Source organism: Notamacropus eugenii, chromosome 5 (assembly GCF_028372415.1).
Source record: "Notamacropus eugenii isolate mMacEug1 chromosome 5, mMacEug1.pri_v2, whole genome shotgun sequence".
In the NCBI taxonomy this organism is placed as follows: Eukaryota; Metazoa; Chordata; class Mammalia; order Diprotodontia; family Macropodidae; genus Notamacropus; species Notamacropus eugenii.
This window is the reverse complement of record NC_092876.1, coordinates 17,968,382-17,987,296: the sequence shown is the minus strand read 5'-3', so window position 1 is coordinate 17,987,296 and position 18,915 is coordinate 17,968,382. Positions and strand designations below refer to the sequence as shown.

General features: G+C 55.4%; 3 protein-coding genes and 1 long non-coding RNA gene across 9 annotated transcripts; 2 read left to right on the top strand and 2 right to left on the bottom strand.

Moving 5' to 3' along the window:
- Window positions 1-26: 26 nt before the first annotated feature.
- GARIN5B (golgi associated RAB2 interactor family member 5B) lies at window positions 27-4,862 on the bottom strand. Of its 2 annotated transcripts, none has more exons than XM_072607641.1 (12): window positions 4,743-4,862; window positions 4,450-4,604; window positions 4,129-4,360; window positions 3,859-3,886; window positions 3,689-3,711; window positions 3,514-3,596; window positions 3,249-3,304; window positions 3,098-3,162; window positions 2,706-2,974; window positions 653-2,313; window positions 357-423; window positions 27-175 (listed from the first exon to the last, which is right to left on the bottom strand). In XM_072607641.1, exons 1-10 carry the CDS (start codon window positions 4,860-4,862, stop codon window positions 855-857), a joined length of 2,490 nt encoding a protein of 829 aa, XP_072463742.1. In that variant the 3' UTR covers window positions 27-175; window positions 357-423; window positions 653-854. The 2 variants fall into 2 exon arrangements, with proteins under 2 accessions (XP_072463742.1, XP_072463743.1); XM_072607642.1 differs by having other exon boundaries at window positions 3,249-3,268.
- A 55-nt stretch (window positions 4,863-4,917) lies between these two features.
- On the top strand, window positions 4,918-6,859 carry LOC140503560 (uncharacterized). Its single transcript, XR_011966830.1, has 2 exons — window positions 4,918-5,005; window positions 5,856-6,859. It is a non-coding gene; the product is annotated as an uncharacterized lncRNA (long non-coding RNA).
- IL11 (interleukin 11) lies at window positions 6,804-12,758 on the bottom strand. 4 transcript variants are annotated; one of them, XM_072607652.1, is made up of 5 exons: window positions 12,447-12,758; window positions 10,717-10,910; window positions 8,516-8,602; window positions 8,278-8,439; window positions 6,804-7,530 (listed from the first exon to the last, which is right to left on the bottom strand). In XM_072607652.1, the coding sequence occupies exons 1-5, from the start codon at window positions 12,451-12,453 to the stop codon at window positions 7,360-7,362; spliced, it is 621 nt and encodes a 206-aa protein (XP_072463753.1). In that variant the 5' UTR covers window positions 12,454-12,758; the 3' UTR covers window positions 6,804-7,359. The 4 variants fall into 4 exon arrangements, with proteins under 4 accessions (XP_072463753.1, XP_072463756.1, XP_072463754.1 ...); XM_072607655.1 differs by lacking the exons at window positions 10,717-10,910; window positions 12,447-12,758 and adding an exon at window positions 10,580-10,646 and having other exon boundaries at window positions 6,845-7,530; XM_072607653.1 differs by lacking the exons at window positions 10,717-10,910; window positions 12,447-12,758 and adding an exon at window positions 8,702-9,142 and having other exon boundaries at window positions 6,845-7,530.
- A 4,054-nt stretch (window positions 12,759-16,812) lies between these two features.
- On the top strand, window positions 16,813-18,915 carry TMEM190 (transmembrane protein 190). 2 transcript variants are annotated; one of them, XM_072607657.1, is made up of 5 exons: window positions 16,813-16,895; window positions 17,374-17,409; window positions 17,680-17,805; window positions 18,177-18,261; window positions 18,620-18,915. In XM_072607657.1, exons 3-5 carry the CDS (start codon window positions 17,694-17,696, stop codon window positions 18,870-18,872), a joined length of 450 nt encoding a protein of 149 aa, XP_072463758.1. In that variant the 5' UTR covers window positions 16,813-16,895; window positions 17,374-17,409; window positions 17,680-17,693; the 3' UTR covers window positions 18,873-18,915. The 2 variants fall into 2 exon arrangements, with proteins under 2 accessions (XP_072463758.1, XP_072463757.1); XM_072607656.1 differs by lacking the exon at window positions 16,813-16,895 and adding an exon at window positions 17,134-17,283.

Below are 18,915 nucleotides of genomic sequence, written 5' to 3'. Positions count from 1 at the left end.
AGATAGAGACACACATGGATGTATAATTTTCTCTCATTCAAAGACTTTTAATAGATTGATCTGGGGGCCATAAGCCCCTTATCAGTTCCAAATACATTTCAGACCAAGAGCATCTTTGGATCTTTTCTTCCAATGGGGTAGGGGGAGAAGAGGCATCTCCTTAACACTGAGGAACCTACATGGAGAGAAGGGTGAGAGTGAAGGGATATGTCACCTAGGGCCTTCAGAAAAAAGTGAAATCTATTGGTCTAGATGCAGGAGGTAGTAAAGGGAATTAAAGACTGGGCAGCTAAGTCTGAGAGGCTAAAGGGAAAGGAAACTTGACCTCCTGGGTCTATGATCATGACACTCATTACCTTAACTCAGGATCCTATTGTGGAGTCTTTGACAGAGGTTCTGGGTCTGGGTGTGAGCTCAGGTAGACTGGAGGGATTGGAAGAAAGAGGAGAGCTGGAGTTAGGTCATTGAGTCAAGAAAATGGGATTAGGAACAAGGATACTCTGTTCTCTGGGGGAGATAGGGATTTGGTCTCAGAGACAAGTGAAGATTGAAAGAAAGGGATGCCTAGATTTCTAGGAGGAATTTGGGGGTGGGATACTCAGGACCTTGAGGAAGCAAGGGATAGAAGATTTAGGACTTTGAACTTTCTTACCTGGAGGCCAGAATTTGAATTGGGTGAGTTCGAGAGCCCATGGGTAGAGAACTCCCCAATACAGGGGGAATGAGTCTCCTCTGGCACATCAGACTGGCCAGGGTTCATGAACCTGGCATGACATGTGGCCTTTGAGGATGGGTAAGATAAAGCCATTCTGCACTGATGGGGTGAAGCTCTGTAAGGTGGTTAGGACAAGGCTCTAGGCTTTGTTGGATGGGGCTTGTGAGGTCTTCTTGGATTGATGAGACAAAGCCTTGGTGGATGGGTCAGATGAGGCCTCCTTTGAGTGTCTGGTAGAGTCTGGAGTGTACAGTGAGACAGCAGTAGACCCAAAGGATCTTTTGGAGGGTGACCTCTCTGAGGACTTGGTGACCTGGTCAGCTGAGGCCTTAATGGGGTATGACTTTGAATCCTTGGTAAAGTGATGAGGTGAGGCCTTGGTAGTTGGATGGAATGAGGATTTCTTGGAATGTTTGGAGGAAGCTTTGGTAAACAGGTGGAATGCAGATTTGGAGTATTTGGGTGAGGCTTTGGTGGACAAGTAGGATTTGGCCTCCTTTGAGTGGCTGGTGGAGTCTGGAGTGTACAGTGAGAGTGAGACAGCAGTGGACCCAAGGGACCTTTTGGAGGGTGACCTCTCTGAGGACTTGGTGACCTGGTCAACTGAGGCCTTGGTGGCCTGGTCAGCTGAGGCCTTAATGGGATGTGCCTTGGAATCCTTGCTGAATGGGTGGAATGCAGATTTCTTGGAGTGTTTGGAGGAGGCTTTGGTGGACAGATGGAATGCAGATTTCTTGGAGTGTTTGGGTGAGGCTTTGGTGGACAGGTAGGGTGAGGCCTCCTTTGAGTGGCTGGTGGAGTCTGGAGTGTACAGTGTGAGTGAGACAGCAGTGGACCCAAGGGATTGATTGGAGGGTGACCTGTCTGAGGCCTTGGTGCCCTGGTCAACTGAGGTCTTAATGGGATGTGCCTTGGAGTCCTTGGTGAATGGGTGGAATGCAGATTTCTTGGAGTGTTTGGGTGAGGCTTTGGTGGACAGGAGGAATGTAGATTTCTTTGAATGTTTGGGTGAGGCTTTGGTGGACAGGAGGAATGTAGATTTCTTTGAGTGTTTGGGTGATGTTTTGGTAGACTGTTCAGGTGTGGTCTTAGTGGAGCCTGAGAGCTCTGTAGTCTTGGTGTAGGAGGAAGGATCTGGGCCCTTGGGGGAAGGCAAGGGCTCTAGGGCCTTGGGGGAGGGAGAAGAATCTGGGCCCTTGGGGGAGGGAGAGGGCTCTGGGGCCTTGGGGGAGGGGGAAGGTTCTGGGGCCTTGGGGGAGGGAGAGGGCTCTGGGGCTTTGGGGGAGGGGGAAGGTTCTGGGGCCTTGGGGGAGGGAGAGGGCTCTGGGGCCTTGGGGGAGGGGGAAGGTTCTGGGGCCTTGGAGGAGGGAGAGGGCTCTGGGGCCTTAATGAAATGGTCAGGTGAGTCCTCAGTAGGTAGGTAGAGTGAGGCCTTGGTGGAAAGGTGGGACATTTCAGTGGACTCATAAGGTGTAGACTTGGGATGGGACTGCTTTTCAGCCAGCAAGGACTTGTCCTCTTGCTGCATGAACCTCATGTAGGGTAACTCTGCTGCTTCCTCACTCTCTGTGACAGCCTTGGTCTGCTTTAAGTTCAACCTGGAACCACAAGACCATACATACACCTAAAATTGCTGGAATACCTCCAGGATATATACCATTTGCCTCTTGTTGCCGGGGTGGGGGTGGGGTAGAATCATAGAACCTCAAAATTGGAAAGGATCTTTGAGATCACTAAGTCCAAACTGCCTTTGAATATCTCCAATGAAGGGGAGATCACTACTTAAGTTTCTCTTTTCTCAAGGACCCACCACCTGTTCTAGTCATATTTCTCAACCAGCCCCTATTCTGAGTCTCCTATGAATCCCTGCAGTTATGAGGAGATCACTACATACTTGGAAAATCGTTTCTTTAGGGACTTATCAGGTGAAGTAGTCTTATGTGGGACCTTTTGCTGTAAATCTTGGGACTGAGGCTGGGCCCAGACATACCTGAGGGAGCTGGCCCAAGCCAAGGCATGGGAGACGATGCTGGGAGTTTTGAACGAGGCATGTTTATGTGGATGGATGTTTTCCCAAGTCATGGAAAAACCTATTCGGGACTGGGAGCCTGAATCCAGAAATGTGCTTGAGGAGTGAAATATTTTCTTGGATGGTCGGTGGGATCCCAGCCAGGAAGATGAGGTCTGGCAGGGAGTCACACAGGGTTCCATTCCTGAGAGTCCTGAACTCGAACTTCTTGGGGTGGGTTCTTTGGAGGCCTAGGGAGAGCAGAGGGAGGAGGGTGTGCATCCCTCAGGGACCTAGTGTCCTGCACCCCTGACTCCCTCCCTGCCTCTAAGGACCCTGGCCTCCTGGCTGCTAGCCCAAGGGCCTCCCAGTACCTTGGGTCGGTTCAGGGTGTTGGAAATAATGCTGAAGAGTGTCCAGATGGTGACAGTAGGCTGCCCTGAGGAGGGGGAGCAGGACCAGCTTAGGGCTCCTGAAAACCCTGGTGGGGGGAGCAAAGAGCTGGGAATCCATGCAGTCCCTTACCTTCCTCTTCTCCTTGGGTCCTAGAAGTACCCATCTTGAGATGTTTATGGCCTGATCTATAGAAGCAGTTCTATCGGACTCCAGTGTCCTGGCCTCTCAAGGACTCAGGCATCCTGAGGCCCTGCTCTTGGCCCCACCCCGAAGGGACCCAATGGTTTTACCCCCAAATCTATCGCCTCCCTCTCCAGCCCTGCCAGGGAACCAGACCTTGGAGAATCCCACCCTCATTCCCTATTCCCTGAGGCACCCTTGGGTCCAGGCCCACTTTTTCTCTTCTCCTTTCCGGCCTGGGGGCTCCAATTGGGTCATGAAAGGGAGGGAGTCACCTACTGCTCTCGACATCATCTCCTGCAGGAAGTGGGGGAAGCTGTCTGGTCAGAGGAGGGCCCAGGACATGGTCTTTGTCCCAGGCCCAGCCCAGGCTTCCCCCGTCCTGATACCTTGGCCTTCAGTGTTGTGGACCCTGTGGAGATACAGGCAGCTGGCCCAGAAGCTCAGGCCCAGTTAGAGACAGTAGTACCTCAGAGACAGAGACAAGCAGAGCATGGAGAAAGAGATGGGTGAGTGGGGAGACACGGAGGAACAAAGGAGAGATGGAAGATTTTCTCACCAGCTTGAGACATCTTCTGAGTCTTGGCCTGAGAGGGGATGAAAAGTAGAGGTTGCAGAGACAAACAGATCCCCTGAGGCCTCCTCCCGCAGAGGGGACTAAGGTATGTGGCTTCCCCAGCCTTCTTCATTTCTCTGAGGGATCCGGGCACTACCCCAGCATGAAGGGTCTTAGCCCCTTCACCATTCAGGTACTTGTGTTGGGGTGGGGGCAGGGCTGGGAAAGGTGAAGAGTCCAATTTAGGCTTGCTATGGCTCACAGCAGCCTCACCTTGAGCTTGCTGGCTGGGGACAGCTGAGCCTGGTAGGCCTGGGGGGCCCAGGATGGCACAGGCCCTTGAAGCAGGTAGACCAGGTATCTCCAGCGATTAAAAAGAAAGCAGCCCTCACGCTGGTCGGCGTCTAGCCGAAGGTAAAAGCTTCGGCCTGAGGCCAAGCGGAGTTTGAGCCTCCAGCTGGCCACATTGTGGACGAACAAGCGAGCCAGGTGTGTAGGCAGCAGCCTGCAGGGAGCACGGAGTGAGGGAGGCAGATGCACAGCAGGAGGGTGCTCAGGGACCTGGGAGTTAGGGATGGGACCACACTGGCTCACCTGGTGAGCTCGAGCTCCTTCTGCTTCTTATTTCCGACTGGCCGGGCAAGTAGGATGAGGTCTGGGAGCATGAGCCCCGGGATGGAGTATGCCACACCCATTGTCACAGGGTTCTCCTTCTTGTGCAGAAAAATAGCCTCCCCCTGGTTTGTCACCTAGGGAGGGTGGGGCACTGAGGCTGGGAAGCATCCTCTAGGGATCCATTCCCCACCCCTGCCAAAAGCCTGCTTGGGAAGGACTGTGCGTTCAATGCTGGGCTATCCTCTCACCCACCCTGCCCTCCCAGGGGGCACCTGCAGGAAGTCGCTCTCAAACATTGGCAGCAGCGGCCCCAGGGGAAGGTACTCGCCCTCCATCATGGTTCTCTGCAGATGGCCCAGCAGTGGGACCCACGGCTGAAATGAATGCTCCATATCATTCAGGAATAGCTCTTTGTGCAGAACAGCTGAGATCCAGGAGGAAGCAGAGCAGAGATGGGTCCTGGTAGCACTCACAAGCCCCTTGCCCCATGACCAGCTCCAGGGACTCAGGCATCTCAAGCCCTTGGTCTCACCTGGTGAGGAAACCGGGGGTCATTGATGCCAGCAGATCTGCGAGTCTCTAAGGAGGATCAGGGCCCCTGGAATTGGGGGATCTGTCAGGGGAGTGCCGGGATTCTCCCTGTGGGTGGGGAGGACTGGCCATGGCGTTCTGGGAGGGCTGGTTGGCCAGCAAGCTTGCCGTCTCTCTGGAACCTGGACCCTGAGCTAAGAAGTGGGAATCTGCCTTTGTGACCTCACGGGTCAGGAGGGTCAAGGAACTTCATGGGCTCCTGGCCCTCATTGAGGAGCTGAAAGACAGTATTTCCTGGACCCTGTCCATGGGGGGTGGGGGGTCAAGGAGGAAGTGAGTAAAAGAAAGATGTTTGACCTAAAGCGGGCAGGGTGGGGGATGGAGGGGGATAGCCTCTTAGCTTTGGGAGGGGCCGGAACTCTGAAAAGGAACTGGACTCCAGAAGACAGAACCAAGACCATGGGGGTCTTTAGGCTTGATAGGAGAACTTCTTGTAGGTGGGTGGCCAACCATGGGATGTCTGGGGGCTGAAGTCGGGTGCCCACCTCTCAGGTACATTATACTACAGGGATCCTGTGCTGCATGAGACAAAGGGAGGCAGGAGACCTGGGCCCTGAGGGAATGGGGAGGAAGCAATGCTGGGCACTGCTGTCCATTCTAGAGGAGATGATATCTGGCCTCGTATTGTAGGGGCCAGCCTTCTAGGCTGAGAAGATGAACCCTAAGGCTCTGGGGGGGGGCTCTGAAGTTTCTGAGCAAGTAATTGTTGTAGCTGGAGCTTGGGGTGGTTACAGTGACCCTGGGACCTCAAAAGAGGTTGGCCTCCCTCTCAAGGTCCCTCCTTTCTTTTGCAGAGAATCCTTTGAGAGATAATGGTCTCCCCTAAAGATGGCCTCCAGAGACCCTGGCTTTCAGATGGGCCTTCAGCCTAACCCTGTCTCTGCTACAAAGTCTCATGAGGGAGAAGGTGGCTCTCTACATCTGGAAAGCAATATGGGCCTCAGGCTGGCCCCAGCTTCCCATGGAAAATGAGAGGCTTAGGGGCAGCTAGGTGATGCAGTGGTTAGAGAGCTGTGCCTGGACTGAGGACTACTCGTTCAAACTTGGCCTCAGACATTGAGCTGTGTGACCCCTGGCAAGTCCCTTTAGCCCAATTGCCTTCCCCAGGCCCACCCCCAAAGTCAGAGGGTTGGAGCTGATCCCCTGAGTACCCACTAAACTCAGCTGGTCTGTGGTTCTGTGATGGGTGGCCCTACTATGGTGGGTAACTCAGAAAGAGACTGAGGTCTCTTCTTTTCCTGAATCTTGAACCTCAAGGAAGGCCCACTGGACATAGCCTAGGCAGGCCTTGGCACCACAGAGCCAAGATCTCACCTGGGATCTCCTTTTACCCCACCCTCTTAGAGATCCTGGTACTTGCCCCCAGTGCTTTGGCCCTGCTGGGGTCCCAAATCTGCCACCCAAACAATTGGCATCAATAGGTCAAAGATGCTGGATATGGAGTCAGGAGAGAAATCTGTTCCAATTTTACCTCTAGTGCTTGCCAGGCAAGTCAGGGAATCTCTCTAACCCACTCCCACCCACTGTTGGATTAAGGCCCAATTCCTGCCCACCCACCACTTCTCTCAAGTTATCCATTGTCGTTAACCTGGGCCTTTCTGGTGTAGTCACTGAGGTGCACTCAGGCCAGGTTTGGAGAATGATGACAGTGAAGGTGGCCTTCATATCTGCTTTACTCCCTCCCCAAGTCTGCTTCCCCCCCATCCCCCTAGTAGCTTCAAGTGCCCAAGGGTTAATGGATGGCATCCCACCCCAATCCCTCAACCTGGAGAGAAGATGCCAATTTTTATTGATCCAACTTTTATCTCTTACATCTCTTTTGTACAAAACACAAGGAGAAATTACTACAATAAATAGGTACCAGTGAGGTTGGGGGTTGGGGGGTGGGGAGGGACTGCTTGGAGGAGCCATGTCATGGGTTCAAAGAGAAGTGATCATTTAAATAACTTAGAGGTGGTCAAGGAACAGGGGAGGAGGCCAGAGGGGGGAGGCTGTCCCCTCCCCCACTCAGTCGTCTCAGGGACCCCAGCATCCTCCCAATAAATAGGTATGAAGAGAAGGCATTGCTGTCCAAGGTCCTATCAAGTTGGGGTGTGGAAGGGGCAGAAAGGGAAGGGGGGACTACTCCGAGGGGGCCCAGAGCTATGGGCCCAGCTCACGAGAGCCTCAGGCTCTCTTGGGACCCCACTCTCTGAGCCCCCAATAAATAAATAAATAAAGAAGGGTATTAAGGGAGGCAGGCCAAAGGCCCAGGGCCCCACACCAGGGCCCAAATTTCTCCTCTCCCCTTGGGGGAGGTCAGAGCCGAGCTTTCAGCAGCAGTAAGCCCCTCACGGCCCAGTCAAGGGTGAGGTGGAGCCCCCCCAGCACAGCATGGGCTGCCTGGATCCCCCCCCAGGCTGATCCTGGTGGGGCCAGAGGAGGAGCTGGGGCGTCTGGGGGAGGCTTAGGCAGGGAAAAACGAGTCATCTGTGAGGAGAAAAATGGATATAGGTCAATAAGCCAGCAGACAGGGATTTGTTTGGGGTGGGGGCAAGGCCTCACAGGGCCCTGGCATCAAGAATTTCCTGTTCTATAGTTTTAAGCCTCAAGATTGGAGGGTTCCCTATGACATATTTCCTGGGTTCTGGGTTAGGATTAGCTGGATCCACTCAGTCTCCTGGGGTAGAGATAACTGGATCCATACTTTCAGGGTCTTGGATGAAAGTGCCTGGGTCTATGATCTCAAGATCTAGAATGGTTGGGGGCAGGGAGGGTTTCATATCCTTGATTAGGGGTCCCCAACTTCCCAGGCATAGGACCTGAGTCAGAGGAACCCCCAGAGTCTCAGACCCCAGAGTCAGTCTCTCTGGTCCCTAAACCAGAGGGCTTAGTTGTCCAGAGTCTCAAAGACTGGTCTGGGGGTCCACAGGTCCAAGATGGGCATCCCTGGGTTTATGGTCTCCAGGCTTGGGCAGAGATTTGAGGCCAAGAAGATTCTTGGGTCTATGGGTTCATATTCCTGAGACTCTATAAGTCAGCAAGGAGGATTTCTAGGGTCAATAATCTCAGGTCCCTGATTGCAGTTCTAGGGTTCTTGGTCTTAGGCCTTGGGTGGGAGGGTGGGGGGAGTATGGCTGGAGGAGATCCTTTGACTTCATGATCTTTGGGTCTGAGGTAAGGGTGAGTCAGGTCCCTGGAACCTCCCCCTGTCTCAAGGTGTCAAGGGGGCCCTACCAAGATTTGAAGTCTCTTGAGTAGTCGGTCCAGTCGCACTTGCAAAGCTCCTAGCTCTGGATCCAGGCTCCGAAGGGCTGGGCCCCCTACTCGTCGGAGCCAGTGTACATGCCAGAGGTAGCAGAGAAGGTCAGTCCGAAGGCGGGTCAGCACGCTGGGGAGCTTTTTGAAGGGGACATAGAGTCAGCAACCTTTACCCTTGCCCCAAATCCCCTCATTCCTATTTGAGCCCACTCACCTGCAGGGCCCCCATTGCCCCCAAGCTCATCCCAGGGGTCGGCAAGGAATCCAAGCTGTGATCTCCCTCTGCTGGGAACTTGGCTTTCTGCAGGGGGGTGGGGGGAATAGGAAGGAAATGAGGAGGGGGAGCCTTGAGGACCCCGGATACCCCTCTCATCTCCTCTGCCTCCTACAGGCCCCCTACCTTCCCATCTTTCCTGTGCAAGCTTGAGGCTCTTGGTCTCTTCCAGCTGACTCTCTCTACCCTCCCCTAGCTTGTTTGTCTGTGTCTGAATTTCCCAGTCTCGCCCACCTCCAGCATCTTTCTGTCATGTCTCTTCCACACTCTCCTCACTCATCCCTGGCTGTCTCTCCCTGGCTTTTAGTCTCTCCCCACTTGTCTCTGTCTTCTGCCAACCAAGCAGCTGTTTCTGAGTCTTCAGCTTCGTCTCTGAGCAGCTTCCCTCACCTACCTTCGTGTCTCACTGACTTCCCATCCTCCTTTTCTGCTTCTCTTTGGCCACCTCAGCTTGCCTCTCTGTCCTTGAGTGTTTCCTTGGCAACCTGTTTCTGTCTGCCTAACTCTATCCCTGGGATACCACCCTGAAACACTGCTTCTCTCTCTCCCTCTCTCTCTCTCTTCCTCCCTCTCTCTCTCCCTCCCCTCCCCTTCTCTCTCTCTGTCTGTCTGTTTCTCTCTGTCTCTGTGTGTCCCTCTCTGTCTCTGTCTCTGTCTCTCTCCCTCCCTCTCTCTCTCTCTCCCTCCCTCCCCTCACCTTCTCTCTCTCTGTCTGTCTCTCTGTCTCTCTCTCTGTGTCTCTCTCTCCCTCCCCTCCCCTTTTCTCTCTGTCTCTCTGTGTGTCCCTCTCTGTCTCTGTCACTCTATCTCTGCGTGTGTCCCTCTGTGTCTGTCTCTCTGTGCGTCCCTCTCTGTCTCTGTCTCTGTCTGTCTGTCTGCCTCTCTTCCTCCCTCCCTCCCTCTCCCTCCCTCCCCTCCCTTTCTCTGTCTGTCTCTCTGCCTCTCCCTCTCTGTCTCTCTGTGTCTCCCTCTCTCTGTCTCTGTTTCTCTCTCTCCCTCCCTCCCCTCCCCTTCTCCCCCTCTGTCTGTCTCTCTGTCTCTCCCTCTCCATCTCTGTCTCTCTGTGTCTCCCTCTCCATCTCTGTCTCTGTGTCTCCCTCTCCGTCTCTGCCTCTCCCTCTCTGTCTTTCTGTGTCTCCCTCTCTCTGTCTCTGTTTCTCTCTCTCCCTCTCTCTCCCTCCCTCCCCTCCCCTTCTCCCCCTCTGTCTGTCTCTCTGTCTCTCCCTCTCCATCTCTGTCTCTCTGTGTCTCCCTCTCCATCTCTGTCTCTGTGTCTCCCTCTCCGTCTCTGCCTCTCCCTCTCTGTCTTTCTGTGTCTCCCTCTCTCTGTCTCTGTTTCTCTCTCTCTCTCTCTCTCCCTCCCTCCCCTCCCCTTCTCCCCCTCTGTCTGTCTCTCTGTCTCTCCCTCTCCATCTCTGTCTCTCTGTGTCTCCCTCTCCATCTCTGTCTCTGTGTCTCCCTCTCCGTCTCTGCCTCTCCCTCTCTGTCTTTCTGTGTCTCCCTCTCTCTGTTTCTGTTTCTCTCTCTCCCTCTCTCTCCCTCCCTCCCCTCCCCTTCTCCCCCTCTGTCTGTCTCTCTGTCTCTCCCTCTCCATCTCTGTCTCTCTGTGTCTCCCTCTCCATCTCTGTCTCTGTGTCTCCCTCTCCGTCTCTGCCTCTCCCTCTCTGTCTTTCTGTGTCTCCCTCTCTCTGTCTCTGTTTCTCTCTCTCCCTCTCTCTCCCTCCCTCCCCTCCCCTTCTCCCCCTCTGTCTGTCTCTCTGTCTCTCCCTCTCCATCTCTGTCTCTCTGTGTCTCCCTCTCCATCTCTGTCTCTGTGTCTCCCTCTCCGTCTCTGCCTCTCCCTCTCTGTCTTTCTGTGTCTCCCTCTCTCTGTCTCTGTTTCTCTCTCTCCCTCTCTCTCCCTCCCTCCCCTCCCCTTCTCCCCCTCTGTCTGTCTCTCTCCCCCGCCCCCCCGCCCCGTCTGTCTCGCCCTGTCTAACTCTCCTTTGGCGTTTGCCGGCCCACCTCTCGGTGTCTGGGTGTCTCCGTGTCTCCCGCCCCACCTCTCTGGGTTTCGGGGCCTCCTGCTTTCTTTCCCAAGAGAGCACAGATGGGGAGGGCACAAGAGGGGAGGAGAGAAGAGAAAGGGGGCGGGGTCTCACCAGCTGAGCGGCTAGCTGCCGGGTGTCTCGCAGCAGCCCCCGGGTGAGGAGCACGGCGCTGTCCAGCTCAGTTCGGGATTCCCCTGGGCCCGGGACAGGGGCGCCCCGGGGAGACCCAGGTGGCAGTGGGGGTGCTGAGGCCCCAGTTCGACTGGGCCACAGGCTTAGCACGGCCAGGACTACGCGGCACAAACCTGAGGAAGAAAACAGCCACGGGGAGAGATGGGGGAAAGGCAGAGATTGGGAGAGGGGGACCAGGACTCCTGGGACCTCGGAGTTGGGGCGGAGGGGGGGGCGGTGGAGGTTGGGGCCCTGAGGGGGCGGACTGGGGATCAGGCTCTCTCCCCTCCTCCCTCGAAGGCAGGAGCCCCGCCCAGCAGAGCAGACGCGGCCCGGGGCAAGCAGACGGGCCGGGCGTCTCCCTCCGCCCCCGGACGCCGGAATCCCGGCCCTAAGGGGGTGGGGGGTGGGGGGGAGGCGCAGGCCACGACCTGCCCCCCGCTCCCCCCGATCCGCAGACACCCACACCCCTGGCCCCCCAGGAACCCAGGACCAGCAGGGAGATCCAGTCAGGGGCAAGATCTCCCGGTGTCTGTCTCTGTTTCTGATTTTTCCTGTCTCCCTGTCTCTCTGGGTCTCTGTCTCTGCCCGAGTCCCACCCACCCCCGGCCCGGGCCCTAGACACAGACTGCGGGGGCAGCGGCCCGGCGCCCGCCCCCCACAACAGCCCCAGGCGCGGGTTCAGTTGCCTCAACTCACCATAGGAGAGGCTCAGAAACGTGGGGAGACAGACTGGGAGAGAGAGACGCGAGGGGCAGAGACATGGGGACACAGAGAGACTGATGAAGGGAGGGAGAGGCGAGAGACTGACACATAAAACTAATTCAGAATACGAGACCGGTGCAAAGGACAAGAGACGAACATCGAGAGACTAGAGGCAGAGATAGGGCAAAAGCCAGCAGGTACCAGCCAAGGTAATGGAGAGGTAAATGGACCGAGCTACTGAGACAGAACTGGGGAGACCTGAGAGACACAGGCCAGAGACAGACCCCGAGAGAGTGAGGGGGACCAAGCTGCAGAGAAACTGGGAAAACAGAAACTGAGACTCTCCCCCCCATCCCATTTCCTAGCCCTAGGCTCAGCCCTGGGGGAACCCCCACCCCCTCATGCCCAATGTAGCCAATCAGAGGCTCCCCCACAGCCCAGCCTCCTTCCCCTCCCATCTCCTCCCCTTTCCCTGTCACCCTGATTCTCTCTGTTCTATCTCTGGGTCCTTCTGGCTGGGCCTCCTTGGGTCTCTCTCTGCCTTTGCTCTGTGACTGACCACTTTTCTCCAGCTCTTTTGGTCTCTGATCTCTGTGTCAGGGTCTCCCTACCTGTGTCCCTCTTCCCCTCTCCATCTTCCTGGTCTCTGGGTCTCCCTTGCTCCATGCATCTTTCTCTGTCTCTCTCCCTTTACCTCTCAGTTTCTGTCTCCCTCTCTCCCTCTCCCTTGCCTGCTGCCATTAGGTCTTATATTTCTTTGTCACCTTTCTGTACCTGTCTCTCAGTCTTTAGCCTCACTCTTTTCTAACTCGTTCATTTATCTCCCTCTCTCCTGTCTCTCTCCATCCCTCTCTGACTCCCTCTCTGATTCTTCTCCTCTGTGTGCTTTCCACCCTCTGCCCAGGGTCCCTCCCTCTCTCCCTCCCTCCCTCTGTCCCACTCCCTATGAACTTGAGGGAACTTACTGTCCATGTCCCCAAACTCAGGATGGGATTGGGCTCCAGGCTCCGTCCCCAGGGACGGGAGGGGAGGGGGTATCTTGGTCTTAACCCCTCCCTGGCCAGGTCAGCCCAGTGAGCCTCACTTTGGTTTCAGGGGACCCTGGGGTCAAGCAGGCCAGATCGAGGTGGGGGGAGGCATGTGGCAGCGTGTTGGGTTGGATTGCCTGTGTGTGTGTGAGAGAGAGAGGAAAAAAAGAGGGAGAGTGTGTGTGTGTGTGTGTGTGTGTGTGTGTGTGTGTGTGAGAGAGAGACAGACAGAGAGAGAAGGAGTGTGAGAGAGGGAGAGAGAGAGAGTTGGGGAGTAAAGGAGTATGTGAGTGAGGCCGGGGGGTTATATAGGGGGCTGGGACCAGGCTCAGCCGGGTAGGGGCTGGGGCAGGGGCCAGGGCCCAGCCACCGCCCGCTCGGGAGGGGAGGGAAGGAAGGGGGGAGGGAGGGGAGCCTGACACATCCTGACTCACTCTCCCCAGCCCCAGCCCCAGCCCCGGCCGGGCCTGAGCAGGAGCAGGGGGGAGGAGGAGAAAGGGGGGAGGCTGAGCTGTGATACATGGGGGGCCCGAAGGGGACCCACTGAGCTCATCATCATTCCCTCCCTCCCACCACCAAGCCAGAGACAGTGAGGAGACTAGAAGAGAAGATGGTGGGAAGAGACACATTGAGACATTGAGAGACACAGAGCTGGGAATGGGAGGGAGGGAGCTGCCCAGACACATTGGAGAGAAGGACTGAAGAAGACGGAGGGAGACAGAGAACAGGAGGGAAAGAGATAGTGAGACACTGAGAGAGACACAGAGACAATGGGCCATTGTGGGGAAAAGAGAGATTGAGATGGAAGAGCCCAAGATTGGAGAGAAATGCACACAGAGAGAAGAAAAGGCTGGCTAACATTCTGAGAACAAGGCACACAAATGCCCAGGACTTCCAGAGACAGAGATGAGGAAGGAGGAAGGCCAGGTGGAGAGACATAGAGGCAAAGACAGAGATATGAGGACCAAGGGACTCACAGAGGTGCAGACGCTGAGCTTGAAACAGGGAGTGGGGGAAGACCTAGAGCTTTGGAAACAGAGATAGAAGGACCTCAGTAGACCTATAGTTGTTCAGAGATGGACAGACTAAATGAGAAAGAGGCAGTAGCACCTGAGACTGACTGTCTCTCTCTCTGTCTTTGTCTCTCTGTCTGTCTCTGTCTGTCTGTCGTCCCCCCCCCCCCCCCCTGTCTCTCTCACAGACTGATATAGAGACTCAGAGACTAGGGTAGAAAGAGACACCCCTCAGATGGAGACCGATGAAGGAAGTCAGGGGGAGGCTGAGGCAGAAACAAAAGAGATTGAGATCCAGAGCAAGAGAGAAACTGGGAGCTATAGATAGAGATGCTGAGAGAGATGGAGGGAGCCAGAGATCCTGGGAATTCTGAGACAGAGATTAAGAGAGGCTGAGAAAGATAAGATGAGAGATGGACAAGCAGCCAAAGTGAAGCTGGTAGATTTAAAGTCCCAGGCAGAAGAATGAGCAGGAACCCAGACATCAAGAAAAAGGCACTGGAGGGGACTGAAAAAGAGAGAGGAACCAAGACACCAGGAAGTCTGACTGAGCCAAATCCAGCGACTGAAAGAAACTAGGGAGGGATGGAAGCATTGGAACAGTGATGGAGAGACCAACACAGAGTCAGGGCCCCAACTGGGGAGGGGGCCAGAAAGCTGTGGGGACACTAGAGTGGTCTGGGTGTCCCCCTTGCCCAGCCCTGCCTAACCTCTGATGGAGAGGGAGGGGAGGGGGAGGAAAAGTGCTGGGATTTGTGTCCCTTGTGGGGGGTCCTGGGGAAGATGACATCAGGGATCCCCAGCATGGGACATGATCTCATAGGTTAGGTGATCAAGTCCTCCCTACCTTCCCTAACTGCAAAGGGAAACCGAGGCAGGGGGGGAGGCCCCCAGTTCTGACCACCAGCCTTCAGGGGGTAGTTTCCGGGGGGTGACTCAGTGTGGGGGGCCAGAGGCTGCATCAGCTCTGACGTTGATGTCATTCCCCTCACCCTACTCCCATCCCAGGTCAGTAGTCAAAGTGACTCAGGCCCAGAGGCAGGGGGATTCACTGACTGGGGCGGGGGGGAGAACAGAATCCTCAGCTGTTTGGGACCTAGATTTGTAAATTCTAAACCCCAACACTTTAGTACCACAGACCTTATTCTCTCAGGGGCTCTGGTATTCTCGAGACCCAGAAAGGTAGAAAGGGAAAGCCAGCAAGGTCTGGGGAGGGGAGGGGAGGGTCAGTGATCACAGACTTGGCACCAATCACCAGAGTCAGGAGAAGGGGTATCCTGGAACTGAGAATGTTTAAGGCTGTCAGAGCAATGCTTACATATTGAGGAATTCTATGGGACCTTTTTACAGAAGGGAAAACCCAGGGCCAGAGCCTTGCCTAGCCTCGTAACACAAAGACCTTAGAAATCATCCTCTCCAATGCCCTCACTTTATAGAGGGTGGGGGTGAGGGGCTGTCCTAAGGTCACAAAGCTGGCTCTGGAAGCCTGAGCCCCTGACTAGTAGCCAGGGTCTAGAGAGGGAGACACTTAGGTACCATCTTCAGGGAATGTGTTGGGAAGATGCGAGGGGTTGGGTAAGAAAGCCACTGGGGATCAAGGGGAGGGAGAAACAGAGATCGGGACAAATGAAGTGAATGAAAAAGGCAGAGACAGTGAGAAACAGAAACGAAAAGAGAAGCCAAGCTAGGGAAATGCTGAAAGACAGAGACCCAGGGAGACAGGAAGGCGGGCTGGGCGGCGGGGTGGTCTGGGGGGCTCCCTAGGTGGGGTGGGCTGTGAGCTCAGCTCAGCAGGCGGCCTCGTGGTGTGGTGGTGTCTGCCCGGCCGAGGCTGCGGGGGGCCGTCTGGGCATGGGAGAGGGTGACGGGCCGGCAGCCACAGCAGCAGTTGCAGCCTGTCATTAGTGGTGTGGGTCAGTGACGGAGGGCCCAACCCCACAGGGAGCCCGCCCCCAGACCCCCACCCCCTCATTGATCTGAAAAGAATCCCAAGAATGGGAAGCTGGCCCAGAGTGATGTTGACACAGGAAACACAGTGGCCACGGCTGAGGCTAGGTCTTAGCTCTTTCCCAGCCTGACCAATGACCCCCCCCCAGCCCCCTCCAACCTGACCTGTGTCATCTCTGACGGAGATTCTGGCCCCTCAGCCCACATGTTTACTGTGGGGGGTAGTTACCGCCAGTCACACTGAACAAGCCCAGGTGTTTTCTGGATTTCTCATCTTTCCAGAGAGCTGGACATCTTGAAGCCCAGCTGTCTAGCCCCTCAAAGGTCCCAAGGATCTCGAACCTCCAACCTCTTCTCCGTTGGGAACCCAGGAGTCCCAATTCCCCAGCAGGCTCACATCCCAGCTCCCCACTCCCTCGAAGACCCAGGTATTCTGATCCCAAGTCCCCTCCTTTCTCAGGGACCCAGGCATCCTGAATTCCCAGCCCTCTCCTCTCTCAATGATATTTGCTGAACCTCCTTCTCTCAGGGACTATGGCATCCTGATCCTCCAAGCCCTCCCAAGGGCCTTGGCATCCTGAGCCCTGATCTACCTCTTCCCCCAGGGAACCAGGGGCTTGAATCCTCAGAGTCTGTTTATCTCAGGGACCCAGGCATCCTGAATATCCAGCCCCCTCCCCTAAGTGACAATGGCTCCCTATTCCTTTTCCTAGGGATCCTGGCATTCTGAGCCCTAGCCTTGCCCTCTCTTCCCTCAAGGCCTCAGCTGCTTCCTCCTCTACAATGAAACTGGGTACCTTGATCCCCTTCCACTGTCTTAGGGACTCTTCTTCCATGCCCCTGGATTCCGAAGGAGCAGGCATTCTGAACCCCTAGCCCCTCTTTCCTAAGGGATATTGGCTCCTCCATACACACACACATACACACATGCACATGCACACACACCCATCATCCACATACTCATTGCACACGCAGGCACATGTACACACACACAGATACTCATTGACATAGCCCCTGTCATGGGGGCCTGCCTCCAGGCAGAGGGGTCCAGAGGGCCCCCTGACCCTGCTTCTCTGAGGCTGTGCACCCCACTCCATATCCTCTGCCCCTGCTCCCACACCACATCCTCAAATTTCAGTCAATCAACAAGCTCTTCTCAATTACCAGCTAGATATTGGACTGGATACTGGAAACAAAAGTTAAACAGTAGCTAGCATCAAGGAGCTTCCATTCCATCAGGAGAGACATGACTACAGTTCAGGATAGATTCACTGGGCGGGCAGTTCAAATCCTGTTTCTGACACTTACTCCTTGCTCCAAGGCCTGGGACAAATCAATCCTTTGTCTTCTCTCCACTCTGTTTCCTCATCTGTCCAGTGCTGATCTCAGACCTCAGATCCTAAATACAAGGACATTGTACCTTCAGGTAGGAGGCTGTGATCAATCAGAACTCAGAAGCTAGAGATTCCAAGAGACGGTGGCCAGGAAGCCAGACCCAGGGCACAGCCCACGGTGGTTTGGCGCTTAGGGGAAGGGCAACAACTTACAATAAGATGGGGCTAGGGTCCTGAGGGTGCGGAGGCCCCACCCCAGGGACACCAGTAGTCATGGAGAGACCCACCCTAGCAGGAAGATTCTAGACTCTTGGGGCTGGGGTGGGGCAAGGCTAGTTGCTTGGGTTACCACAGAGGAGGATCCCCAGAGACCCCCGAGGTCAGGGGACTAGTAGCCTGAGCTGAGGGATCCTGGGGGTATCATGGTGGCTGCTGCCATCCCTGCCCTCAGCCTCCTGCTGCTGGTGACAGGCAGAGCTGGTGAGGGGGAGGAGGTGCTGGGGGAGAGGCTGGAGGCTAGAAGGCTCCTGACTCTGCCCCCCTCAAACAGCATCCCCTCTTCTCTTCCAGATGGGAATGGAATCCAAGGTTTCTTCTACCCATGGAGTGAGTTGGGATGAGGACTGGCTGGGGAGGAGAAGGATGCATATATCACCATGCCCAGGGACTTGAGGGAGGAGAGAGCTGGGAATCAAGATATTGGGGTCCTCAGTAACGGAGTAGGCTAGAGGTTTGTGATGCCTAGTTCCCCAGCAGGGGCTCTAACTGGAGATTAGGATTCCTAGCTTCCCGATCCAGAGAGTGCTGGGATTCAGAGCCCCTGAGTCCCTGTGGCAGGAGGGATCCAGGATGTTTGGTCCCCATCCCCTCCCATAGGCTGTGAAGGGGACATGTGGGACAGGGCAACCTGTGGGGGCCGGGCGGCCACTGAAAACCCAAACCTGTGCCTTCGACTGCGCTGCTGTTATCAGGAGGGGAGCTGCTACCACCAGAGGCCTGACGGTAGGTGAACATGTTCTGAGAGTTGCTGTGGTCTGGGCAATAGGGACCTGAATGTTTTCATTCTGGGAAGCCCACCCCCACTTGGACAGGGAAAGAGGGCTAGGTGTATGGTTCCTCAAGGAGGACAAATGGCTAGGCAGCCAAAGGAGACAAGAGAGGGAGACCTGGATGCCTGTGATCCCCAGGCTAGGCAGGCTGGGCCCACCCAGGGGGTGAAGGGGAAAGCTGGATTCTCCCAGGAGGGTGAAGGGACAGGCTGGGTTCTCCTAGTGGGGGTGAAGGGGCAGGCTGGGTCCCTGTTTGCAGAAGTGGCTGAGGGGTCCCAGACAGCTGGGTCTGGCACCTCTGCCTGCCTGCCTTCTCCTCTCCAGAGAACATGCGAAAGAAACACCTGTGGACCTTGGGCTTAACGTGCACTGGCCTGGTCTTACTCATCGTTCTCATCTGTTTCTTCTGGTGAGGGGCTAGATTTTGGGGTTAGATACAAAAGGAATTGGGCTTGGAGCCAGGGGACCTGAGTATAAATCCCTGTTCCTCTCATGACTTTAAGCAAGCCCCTTCTTCTCCACAGACCTCAGCTTTGTCCCCTTAAAATGAGGGGGCTGGAGGGTGGGGCTGGGATTATGTAACTCTAGATGGCCTCTGAATTCCCTCCTAGCTCTCCATCTGTGATCCTATCAGCCTATGAATCCTCTCTGAGCCTCAGTCCCTCTCTCTGTGAAATGGAAATAGTAATGGATCCATTTTGCCAACCCTGTAGCCACAGGGGCCATTACTGATCCTGATTGACTGAGTACCTGATTATCTCCTCCAGGTGGGCCAGACGCCGGGGCTTATATAAGAATCTGAAGATGCCAGGTTCCTTGAGCGACATCAAGAAACCACAACTCTCCCGGAAATTCTCCAACATCTCCTCTCATTCCTTTTCCTTCAAGAAGGAGAAGTCTCCTCTCCTAGCACCTGATGGAGGTGGCCCTCAGCAGTTTGGTTCCACAGAGGGCATGGAAGGCACCAAGGTGGAACAGGAAGAGGAGGATGAAGGAGGGGATGAGGATGATGAAGAATAGGGGCACCATGCCCTCTGAAAAAATATAGCCTTGGTCCAAGCCC